This window comes from Strigops habroptila, chromosome 2, assembly GCF_004027225.2.
Source record: "Strigops habroptila isolate Jane chromosome 2, bStrHab1.2.pri, whole genome shotgun sequence".
Taxonomy (NCBI): domain Eukaryota; kingdom Metazoa; phylum Chordata; class Aves; order Psittaciformes; family Psittacidae; genus Strigops; species Strigops habroptila.
In genome coordinates, this window is record NC_044278.2 from 55,572,037 (window position 1) to 55,584,623 (window position 12,587).

Here is a 12,587-nt window from a genome sequence, read left to right on the forward strand (position 1 = left end):
TAATCCTCTGTGGCATGGAAGATATTCAGAAGAAAGCTGTGGAAGTGAAACGTAAAAACAGCTAAAACTGACTGTGCACCTTTGAAAGATGCACTTTTTTTTTATATTAAGGCTGTATCAGAGGCTTGCTTGGCTTTAAGACACTGAGTTAATATGGAAAAAACTAAAAAGAAAAAGTTATTTTTAACCTAGTCAATTTTTCTTAGCAAGAACATTTTTCTAAACTTGAAAAGTGTTAGCTTGGCACACATGCCTATATAAATGTATGTATTAAGGGTGAAATGTGAATTATATGGAGTATATGCCTTTTCAGCTGTACTGGTGAGGATTTATAGTTTGGATGGTAAATCTTAGATTTAGAAAAAGATTTTATACCAAACATCAAGATCACTTGATTATAATGCTTGCATTACTGTTGATTTTGAAATGCTTGTATTAACAGTTTTCAATCTTTGTAAAATAACTGCATGCTATAAAGTTCTGTTTTAAACAAGGCGCTTGAACCATAGCAAAAAATAAGAGATAGGCTCCAAAGGAAAGTCAATTTCATTAAATCAGAATCTTTATTTAAAGCAGATGATATTCTGAAATAACTTAATGGAGGGACACCTTTTTTTTTTTTTTCCCTTTTACTAAAATTTTCTTGTTCTGCTCAGCTTCAAAGTAAGTTATGATAAAGTTGAATACTGTACTTTTATGCCAGGTTTCTCTACATGGAACCGTTTTTCAGTATTTGGTCCTTAATAATGCTACATGTAGATAAACTGTGAAATTATGCTGACATAGTTTTAGTCTCCGAACCTAAAAATCGGGGATTAAAAAAATGTGCAAACTGGGGCTTGTGTGCAGCATTAAAAGCTTTAAATGGAACCTACTTGAATATGTGCTTCAGCGCATGAGGGAATGGCATGTCAGAACACACTGCTGACACTATCCTTCATTAGTTTATTTTACCCTTGTACTGGGTAAGTTGACTTCAAGGAGAGAAGTGACTTTAGTGATCACCTCAGGTTTTATGTTGCTTTTACAGATGTCTGGATTTGAAAGAAGCATATGAATTTATTTGTGTCATTAAAGTCACAAGTGCAGGAAGTTCAGCAATTTGCCTTATTTATTTCACACTTCTAGTAGAAAAGTGACAAATTTAAATTTCACCTTTTCCTCTCAATGCAAAAATGAGCTTTCAATAGTGCAATACTTAGAGTAACTGTTCTGCCAGTGGTACAGTAGTGGTGATAAAAATGGTAAAGTTCATCTAATTAAAAGTGTTGGATTGAATGCAGTTCAATGAACTTTTTGGATAAGTTAACTATAAACTTTGATTCTTTTTCTTTTTCTGTTCCTAAAAAGTCCATGTGTATGCATTTGTGCAGAAAAACTCTGTTCAGAATGTTTCCAAATCAGTAAAATAAAAAAAAATGGTTATATCATAAAACTGCAATCTATAACATGTTACAATGTGGATTAAGTTCATGCCTTCTCCCCCTTACTGCCTATGACTTGAAGTTCCTTATTAGTTTAGGGACTGTTAATGGTTTAATTGACCTTGATTCTATAGCTCTTTATTGATTGCAAAGTTTAATTATCCAGGGCTTGTTAATTTACACCTTAAAAACATTAGAGGATATTCAAGACTCTTACATTATTAAAAGATATTCAAAACTTGTAGACATTTAACAGATGAATATAAATAGCTTTGTTTAATGAGCCAAAAAAGGCAAAAAGGAGGATTAGTTTTGTGTGAAATAGAAAATATCTGAAAGCTGGAAGGGTGCTTCCTGTAATGCTACTCAAAACCACAACTATTCAGTGTGCACTTCTGCAGCCAGATTTGTTACATTTGCTCAGTTTGTGCTTCAGTAGAGAAATGGAATATGATATGGAAAGAAGTCACACGTGTTGGTCTACATTTATTTGACGATGTAAAGCACATGGGAGACCACACAGAGTTTTCTTTTCAACATGGATGGGAAACAAGGAGGTGTCTTCCTTCAGTAAAGTTTGCTTTGACACTGTTTGATTACAGCAAAAAGCAGGACTGAGAATCCTCACCCAAAAATTACTCAGGACTCCGTAGCAAACTCCTAGTTTCAGAGGGAGAACCCTTGTCTGGGAGGAGGCAGTGTCAACAGCTGTGCCTATGTAAAACTGGGCCCATCACAAATGTTTGTCCAATCAAGGCCAGGGAAAAGCTATTTTCAGGGCTTGTGTTGAAATGAAAACAGATAGTTGTTTTGCTTTTGCATTAGCTATCCAGAGATACAGGGAAGAGAAAACGCAGAAAGTCTATCCGTTCAGCACACGTGTAATTTATTACCTGCCATCAGAACAGGTGGATGGGAAGTGGCCTGTAGTGCTCACAACAAAGCAGGACTTTTCCATAAGCAATCCACTCTTAAGCTTGCTGTTACACAAGGTACTATCATCTCCTTTATATTTGAGAAAGTTGCTGTTCATGAAGGCTGCTCATGTTAGGCCAAATAGCTTTATTAATGATAATCCCTTCCCTTTGATTTTTCAGTGCTTTGGGTAATAAACACTAATCCTCCCAGGCACTTGGAGGTGACTTTCCAGGCAACCATATTAATGCAGCAAACCCAAGGGTTAGGCTTGCTTTTGACGGGGAGATACCAAAGGGACTCCTGAGAACTAATGGTGCTATTAGATATAATAGATGTGCTGCTGACAAGTGAAAATCAAACTCAGAATGAGGTTTGAGAGGAAACATGTTATTGATGCAAACTCTCTCTCTTTTCCTGTTATGATTCTACCCCGATTTCCCAGCCCCTTCCTTTAGTAAGCTTAATCAGTTCTCCCACCATTGATTTTCAGTGCACTGCAGATTATAGTCACCTGGGCAAACCCTTCCTGCTGAGGGAGAGGCTGTCTGGGCCCAAGAGAAGTGAATTATGTGTGGCTTGCAGGTTCTGGGTGTGAATTTGGCAGTCTCTGAAGGAGTGATGTAGCAGAGGGTAAGAGCTGAATTCTGGGTTGGTAAAAAGTAGCTACAAATGGAAGCAGAAGGCTGGAAGAAGCAGCTCCTGTATACTGCAGGAGTCAGTTCAGGCTTACCAAACCTTGTCAACGTCTTCCTGCTTGTACATTTAAATTAGCTGGCAATTCAATGTTTTAATGCTTTAATGTGTGGGGTTTGGGTTTGGATCTTTCTTGATAGCTTTATCCTTAACTAAAACTGCCAAATACTTTCTTATACTTTGAGTTGATTTCACATTCTCTAAAGATATTCAAAGTAATTTACCTTGAGAAATATCAGAAAGATACTCTTATATCACCTTTGCTGGACAGGAACAGTAGAAGAATTTTTACTGTGCTTCTGAAACGATTGTGCAAAGTTACGGCAGTTTCATGGGAAAATGAATATGAGCTGTGTGGACCCTCTTCTGTCATCATCTTCTCTGTAGCCGAGGCAGGTCTTCAGGTGGCATATCTATATCTTTCTATGATCACACTTCAAAATGAGATTTTTTTTCTTTTTTTCATTGTAAAAAGGTCTTTCTTGATTCATGCTTATGAATTATGAAGTGCAGTTAGTATTGAAAACAATGTATGTAGTCTACCAAGAATAAAAGGCAGAATAGATATGCAGGATAAAATGTATGGCTTACTTCATACATATCACGTAATATTGATGTTAGAAATATACTGTTTAATTAATTGTAATTAATCCAGCTTCTTAATAACCATCTGCCTTGTGATAAAGGATGAGTTACAGTAGGGGTCATCAAAAAAAGTTACAATAGGAGTTCTAAAAACAGATTGGTTATTCCAAAGTTATTCTTTGATACAGTTTACCTGTGTGTTATTACATTTTGAGCATACAAATAAGCAAGTAAGAGTCTTTGCTATGCTTGTAAACTTAAATATTCTTAAGATTGAAATGATGTAAAGCTGAAGTCAAGATTGGATGAAGTCCTAGAAAATGCTTGTTCTTCATTTGCATCAATTGGAATTAATTTAACGTGTGTAGATTTCCATGTACATTAACCTTGTCTTGGGTTTTGTGTCATTTGGAGGTCATAGTGTTGGTGTTTTGCTACTGAGTTAAATGAGGAGAGTTTTGCTACTGAGTTAAATCATCTGCTGAGGAGACAGATGTTCCTGGGAGGAGAAACAAAAGTTTGTCTCTGTTGTTAATTGCACTGTAGTTCTTTGAAGCCTGCTCAACCAGGACCTAATTAAACTGCACACAACTCTGAACAGTTGAAAAAGAAATGCTGCTCCTTTCAGATAACATTTAAGGTGACAATTTCTTCTCAAGTGAGATCTACTTGGGGAAATCAATTCACTGCTGATGTAGAAACTCTTTCCATAATACTTCATTATGTGAAGGCATTACTGTAGCCCATGTACAGTATAGGAGAATGTGTGCCGTTTGGAGATCTCGACTGTATCTAGTCACAGCCATGGAAAAAGTGCAGTTTCAGTTCTGTTTCTTTAATTTGAAGCCAGAACTATTTTCCTTGTGTACAACAACATTATTCTGATGGTGATGTCCGATTGTGCTACATATTGAGCAGAAGCCTGTTATGAAATCTTGGAAGCTGTAGACTACTGGTGAGTTTTGTAATTGAAAATTCCTCAAGTGTTGCTGCCTGACTTCTCTAATAACATCGGGCTGTATTAATTTATTTTGTTTTTGCCTTAAGCCACAGATTTTGTGTCTTGGCATCGAGGGCTATTTGTGACCTAGGCTCCACGATGCTTTTATCATCCATAGGGATATACCCTTCTATTGATGTGCAGTTCCACTAACATAAGCAGAGCTCCTCCTAGACAGAGAGGACCTGTGTACCCAGCTCTAGCCCCTTTGCAACACTAAAGCCCTAAAACCAGAGCCAAGCAGGAAGCAGCTCACCTGGCAGAGAAAAAGAAAAGGGGGAAAGAAAAGGACAATTAAATATTTGAAATAAAATATATATTTGGGATTGCAAGGAGTGGGGGGAATACTTATCTCACATTGTCTGCAAGATTTCAGCTTCTTTCTTGGTCAATAATGATATCAGCTCAAGAGGCTGCTGCTGAGAAACAAAACCAGTCTCCTATTCTTAATAAGTGTTGTTTAGACCACTCACCTGAGACAACAGATGTCCATGTTCAGATCTCTGCTCCAGGATGAAAATCTCAGTTTGCTGCCTATTTTGTGTTGATAATAATTGACCATCCTGTAGTAAATAAGAATCATGTTTTCTCTTTGGACTCAATTGGAAACATCTTGTCCACAGAACGGCTTTTTCACAGACAGCTTTGGCTTTCATGGCATCAACTTAAAACCAAACCAAAATAAAAAGTGTCCTGAGTGACTTTGGAGGGGTGTAGTTTCTCTAAGTTGTTGCTCTGTCCCTAGAATGAACAGCCAAAAACCTTTATCTCAGTATCTGCTGACACTGGTATGGCTCTCAATCCAAACTGGGATCAAAATTATTATAATCAAGCTCTTTCTCCTACCGTTCCTTCCTCCAATGTTCCTTCCACATCACATCTTTTCTCTCCTTTTCCTTACTTCTGAACTTTATAACTTCATTTTATTTGAATTTAAGAGTGCTTTATTATGTTTTAAGAATATTTTTAGAAGTCTGCTCATTTTGTGTGCACTTAAGGTAATAATCCTTCTGCCTTTATTCTGACCTATTATTTGGTAAACTGATCTCTAGGTGACCAGAAACATTTATTAAGACAAAACAATTAACTAGAGCATTAATTTCTTTCTGACTGGTTTCTCTCAAAGTCAGACCAGAAGAGTCTCCACTGAGCAGTAATATTACATAGGGCCAAAATGAGAAGGGTGGCTATGTGCCAATATGAGCAAAGGAAGACTTATGCTTAGAATGGGTTGTTAATGTAGTGAGGTATGGCAAAAGAGATGACTTGCCAGAGTATAAAAAATTTCTCCTAGATTGTTACCTTTTCTGTTCAAAATTTCAGTTAAGGAACAGAATGTAGGAGTCACTGTCACTTCCTGAGTTGTGCCTTAGATCAGAAACATTTGCTGAAGACATCTGCTTTGTGGAAGTCATGTATACAGCATTTCTGAAGTCTGAAGTATGACTCATGGGAAAGCTATAGAAAATGGGTTGGTCTTTCTGAGTTCTGATTACCTGACTTCTCTACATTGCCAGATTGTTAAAAGTTTAGAGAAAACACAAATTGTCCCTCTGTGTAGGGAAAGGAAAAAGCAAGAAACAGTTACTGGAAAAGGCTTAGGAGAAGTATGTAGTTCTTCCAAGAGGATAGGTGCACATTTTGAACATGTGATATTATTTTCTTTTGGTGTGTTCCTCTCCTAAAGGGACTTGTATAATGTAATTTGGTGAAATTCACTAAATAAAGGTATGTTCCTTTATGTATTAAAGAATCATTGTGATTTGGTAAGCAAACTTTGTATCTATGTTGATCCTTTTGCCTTAGCAGAGAGATATTGAACAGATCCATTCCCCTCCATTGTTTTAGATTTCTGTTAAAAAAATACACCTTAGCTATTAGTTACTCTCTCTATAAAAAAGACACTAATTTATCAACATCAAGTTTGTATAAGGAAAAAAGGCATCAATTTTTCTTAGTACCCTCAAACCATCTTACCCTTTTTTTTCAGCTCTTCTGATAGCACCTTCTTGTATGTAAAACCATAAATCAGCAAGTTTCTCTGAATGAAAGTATCTGGTGTCATTTTGACAACTGCTAGATTGGTATTATGTTCCTTCCCTATTTTTTTCTGGCTTATGTAGAATCAGAGAATAATACCATACTTACATTTCAAAGTATGAAGCTACTTATAGGATGTGGAGATACTGTTTGTATGTTTCTTTTCAAGCCTATGTAAGGGAAATCGATTTTTCTTTTCTAACTAGTACATCCTAGGACTTTAGCACAGAATAAACAGTAGAAGAGCAAGAAACAGAACAAAACTCTAAACTTGTGTTTGTTTTCTGAACTGCAGGTAATGGAACATTGATTGGAGCATCCGCGAACGTTGTTTGTGCAGGAATTGCTGAACAGCATGGTTATGGCTTCTCTTTCATGGAGTTTTTCAGGTACAACTTTAAACTTCTTACATTAAATATGTCATTTTATTTTTCTGTAGACAAACAGTGGATTCTCCAGGGAGACAATCTGGAGAAAGGGTCTATAAAATAGACCTGTGTTCCTAATTTGTTTTTGGCAACTGAAATGAGGGTGGAGAGCAGATATTTTTACGTACTGTGGATAGAATGCATAAAGGTGTGGAACCACAGGAGAAACAAAGCCTCAGAAATTCCTACTTTGATCACCCTCAACTTACCCTAAGCTCTGTAGTGACACTAAATTCTTGCTTGGTTATTTAATACAGTTTAAATGTAGTTTCTCATCTGCACAGTTTCACGACATTCCACTGCCAGGAGAAAGTGGAATGTCCCAGTTTAGACTGAGTAGAACTTCACTTCATGATCCCATTAGTAAACCTATTTATCCAAAAGCAATTATTTCTTTCGACTAAATGCTTAGCATGTAAGAGTGAAAGCGTGATTGCAGCTAGTAACAGCTCAAGTTGTTGTTTAACAATTGTTTAATTAATAATTAATAATTGTTGTTTAATAATGGAAGTTCCTTTGCAGGTTTTTAAGGGACCAGGTGAACTTAATGCGTACAACAGTTTAATATTTTTCCATACTCCTCCAGTTTTTGAGACTGTGGTTGAAAGGTGTAAATGGAAACTGGCAGACGACAAGACATGAAGTTAAAGTGTACTTGATTTAACTAAAACATAATTCCTTGCTTATTTTTCTGCATATTTAGGGCAAAGGATACTGTTAAGTTCACTCCAATATGTTTTTCTCTTTTTTCTTTACATTTTTGGTTTTAGTTTCTCACCTCTACCAGCTTTCCTTTGTATTGTTACTTCAAAGCCTTCAATCCTGCGTAACTAATATGATTAATCATATGGGAGTACCTGGAATAGAGGCAATGATAATCCTAAAAAGGAAGGTGGTCTGAACTGTTCTTGCTAAAACTCTTGCTATGAGCATGTCCTGCTCACAGCACAGTTCAACTCTTCACCCATCGTCTTCTGATGGTATGATTTAGAAATACAGAATGCCTATCAAATGAAAGTCTTGGTTGTCAGGACCTTTGAGATTGCAGTACAGTCTTACATAGTACACAGTGATAGCTAACAGGCTTCTTGGAGGTCAAGCCCTTATACAAAATATATGGTGATGCAGCAATTATGGAACTGTGGATTGTTCATGTTTCGACTTCAGATTTTTGGCATGTCATTTGGAGATTTAACTTGTATGTAGCATTAACAATATGTCTTCTATGTAGATTTGTTCTTAAAGCTTCCACGACACTGACAGAGTACCTAAGCAGAAACAAGGATATAAAGCCTTGCTAGTCTCTTCAGCAGTGTTTACTGGAATGTATTCTTTGGGAAGATTGAAGACAATACACACATGTTATGAAATTATATCTTCTATACGTAGGCTTTCAGTGGACATGATTACTAGGGAAGGCTGTAGCTGTTGCAAGCAAAGATGTGAGAACTGAATCCAGAGTGGTCACAGGCAGGTAGCAATGGCTATTAATTAGCAGAAAGAACACAAAAGCCTACTTTTTCTGGCTTCTTCTCAATCACCGAGCAGGCAGATCATGTGATCTTTCATAATTTGTCTTAGGAAAATATTTGTTTCAGTTGAAATGTGCCCCAGTTCATTATTTTCTGAGGCTTCTCCTGGCATTAAGAAGTATTACATGTATCTCTTGAGGATTTTGATCTTGCTTAATTTTATATGTGAAGGTTGTCTCAAAGCATGAAGTGATTTGTCTTCATTCCTTCCCTGTTTGCCCAGGATCACTCATTAGGTTTCACATCCCTAGTCAGGGTCTTCTGCCGTGCTTCTACCAGTTTGTTACTCTCTCATCTTGCAAACCTCTTTTACTCACCAGGGAAAAGTCGTGGATACCATGTGTTGGGAGATGATGGCCCTCTGCTGCTTTACTTTTGCTAGGATGTCTTCAGTGCAATCTGTGCTAGTATTGTTTTGTCCTTCTCAGGTATCTCTGTGCAGAAAACCCATGACATGCCTCTCCCCAGGTGGGGAACATACAACACAGTATGTTCATACATACAGCTACCCCGCATACTCTTCCTCCCTACCTGCATGCTAAGCCAAAATTATGCAGCTATGTTTAAGGGGGTACTTTGCGAGAAGCAGCTTCTTTTTTTTTTCGCAAACCACGTTTTGACGTGGTGGTCTAAGGAGGAAGTCTGGGCAGCCCTGGGCAGGGCTGCTAAGCATGTCTGGTGAATACATCTTGACACAAAAGGAGTGGAGAGGCTCTGGAGATTATGGATGCCTCGTGGTGCAAAGCATCATGATGACTCTTTGTGTAGGGAGAGAAAGGAAAAAACAAGAACCAGGCTCTGTATCTTGCAAGAGGGCTGATACGCTCATGACCTTTCCTGCATGTGTCTTTGCACAGTGGCACTTGGTGTGGTTCATGGTTCCTCTTCTCTTTTTTTAAGAGGGAAGCAGTGGCAGCCCAGCTGGCGTGTTGTGCAATGCTGTTTGGCTGCCTAGCCAGAGACAGAGATAGACAGGTGTGATAACTTGCCTCAAATGCTGTGGTATGACCAGCCTGAGGTGCTTCTATCTGGAGTGCCTTCAGCAGAAGAAATTCTGTGCCAGGGGGGTGCATGCCTGAATGGTGATGAATGCTGTAGTTTGTCAGAAGTCTAGCAACCCAGGGGAAAGTCCCTCTCCAGAGGCACATCTGCTTGCTTCCTTCCCTGGATCAAGAGTCGTACCTCCCCAAGGACCTGGGGGCATTCGTCTCCTTCCAGACTGCTAGACATGGCTGGATGTAAGCAGAAGACAGCCAGCCCTGGTTTCCCATTCTCACTTTCCAAGCAACTCAGGCCCATATGCTGGAAGTGCTGTGCCTGTAAAGGAGGCCCCAGTAGGATGGCATTTAGGTGATAAAGATTATACTGAAAAAAGAGGGAGAAAGGCATAGATCCTCCCTCCCTGTGTTGAAGCACCTTCAAGTGGCCTGGTTCAAAGTTCACTGCTGGTTGAGCAGATACCAAGTCCTGCCTGTTAATGAGCTAGCCAGTGTCACTGTGTATCTTATCCAGAACACATTCGGGTCTTGTTCCCTTCTCCCACATTATCGGTCAACGCATGTAGAAACCAGTTCTGTCTGAAAGCGCTCACAAGACGAAGAGCAAAATTTCCTGTGAGAAAAGATGCCTTGGTTGCTATGAATTCAACTTGCTGTTCTGGCCCTTAGGAGCTTTTCGTGATACTTCATTATGTTCCACTGAAATAAAAAGATACCTACATCCCTTAGAAAATAAAAATACTGTAATAAGCTTTATCACCATGAAAATATTTTTACCTTTGAATCTGTTATACATGATGTTATGGCAACAAAAAGGGGCTTCTGCTAGTGTACCAGCAGCAAAAAGAAGATTGGAGGACGTGTGAGCCTGCCACTGAACGGGGAAATAACCTCCTGACAAAGGATGTGAAGAAGGCAGAAGTTTTCAGTGCTGTGATCAGCACACAAAGTCCAGCTGGAGGCAAGCCACCAGTGGTGCTCCCCAGGATGCTTGTGATCTCTGGCAGTGCCTTCCAAGCTCAGCCATTCTGAGATTCAGCTTTTAACCAGTCCCAGAAATCTAAAGGCGAATAATAACTGCCGCTGGATGACTCAAATTCAAAGGAAAGGAAACAATACTAAGACTAAAAGAAAACTGAAAGTCATAGGAAGATCAAGCTCAGAAGCAGCAATTTGCTCTTGCTTTTTTGGAGTCAGTCCATCCAAATTACCCTTCTTTTCCATCTTGAAAACTTCCTCATCAAACTGTATCTATGTGTTTAATCTTTCCTCCTGAAAAAAATCTTATATGCACCCTAACTTTTCATTATCCTTCTAGTAATTCAGAAGGCAGATCTGAACACAATATGCCAAGCACAGTCCTTTTATTTTTTGTGCCATTTTACAAAGAGAAGATTAAGTACAAAAAGGACCTATTGGCCTTTTTGTTGTTAATCTAAGCCATTTCAAATTCCTGTTTAATTTACTATTCACTGCTAAATCCAAGTTTCTTTCAGTTTTCACATTACTTACCTGAGTATATCTATTGTCATCACCCCCAAGTTCTTATACTTTTCCTACATTGTGTTTTTAATTAACAGATTATCAATCAGCAAAGATGAAAGGGAATTGGTGTGCTATGTGATCTAGTAAGTGAATTGGAGGATGGACACAAATACAAATATTTAAGTGGTAAAACCAGAAATAATTGTGAGCCAGTGGGGTTTGAAAAAGGAGATAGAGAGCAGTGGGATATTTGCAGTACGTGGTCAAGGGTAAACATTAGAGCAAGTGAATGAGCATTATGCCTCTGGAGAGAAGAACAATTTTTTGCTAATCTTGGCCCTGTAGAAAACGTCAGATGTGCTAATAATATGAAGGTAATTGCTTAGGGACAGCATATATGAGTTAGCAGAAGGCAGGGAAAGATAATATGTATATTACGATTTTTAATCTAGTTATCAGAGAAACATTAAATCATAAATACGAGCTTAACATAAAGGAAAACCCCAAGTTTTCTTGGCAAATGGTCAAATCACAGCAGTATAGTCTTGTTGCATGAATGATTTCCAGCAGTTAATATAGTGATTTTTATGTCAATTAAGACTGTAGAACAATTGAGAGAGCTTTGTTTTTCTCTAGGAATAAGATAAAAGAAATAGCATTGCAGATGGCTCTTCCAATCTAGATGCTTCATTTCAAGTTGGTTTTTGTTTGTTTGTTTGTTTGTTGTATTTTTTGTAATTTTTACTAACATATCTTGTAAAAATTGTTGTAATTTTTACTAACATATCTTTGAGTTTGTTTGATGCAATACAGCAATCCACTAGGTCAGTCCACCCTATGAAATATCAAAATGATATTCCACAGAAATCTTTTTGTTACCAATGAAAAATCTGGTTCCAGCTTCATAGAAGTAAATTCTCATTGCTGTAGGGGCTTTAATTATCTGTTTCCACTTGCTAATAAAATTGCAAGCTTGATTTTAATTTTCTCTTTAAGAAAGGCATTTATAACCTTATAAAGATACATAGTATTTCAAACATAAAATGTCATGTTCCTTCATCCTGTTCTAATGCACTACCAATCACCCCTGTGTGTCTGTGATACATGATGTGATAAAAAAAAAAATCAAGAATCACAGATAAATGCTGAATTTACTTGACACAAAAAGAAAGTGGGTATTATGGGAAATACTCTATTTTTATTTCAAGCAAATTTTGGCTGACTGTAAATATATCATGGTGCAGGATATATAGGTAAGAGAAGAATGAACTCTATGTAATGAAATAAGAATACAGGAGAGATGATTTGATACATGAAGATGCAGTCTATCCAGAGGAACATGGTATGAGTCTAAGGACCTAATTTAGATTACAGTGGTGAGGTTAGCTGAGCATGATCCTGAAAGCATTTTACATAGTTTCAGGTTTACATTTTTCTGTCATTGCTCCCTGAATCATCTGAAGAGCTGAATTAATATTGTCTGT

The 12,587-nt window shown here is 37.7% G+C and overlaps 1 protein-coding gene across 1 annotated transcript in view; it reads left to right on the forward strand.

Annotated features, from left to right (window-relative positions):
* The window catches only part of OCA2 (OCA2 melanosomal transmembrane protein), a 163,556-nt gene that overhangs the window by 118,422 nt on the left and 32,547 nt on the right, over positions 1 to 12,587 (forward strand). Inside the window, exon 22 of the mRNA XM_030476159.1 lies at positions 6,956 to 7,049. Within this exon, the coding sequence (XP_030332019.1) occupies positions 6,956 to 7,049 (94 nt within the window). The remainder of the gene's footprint in view (positions 1 to 6,955; positions 7,050 to 12,587) is intronic.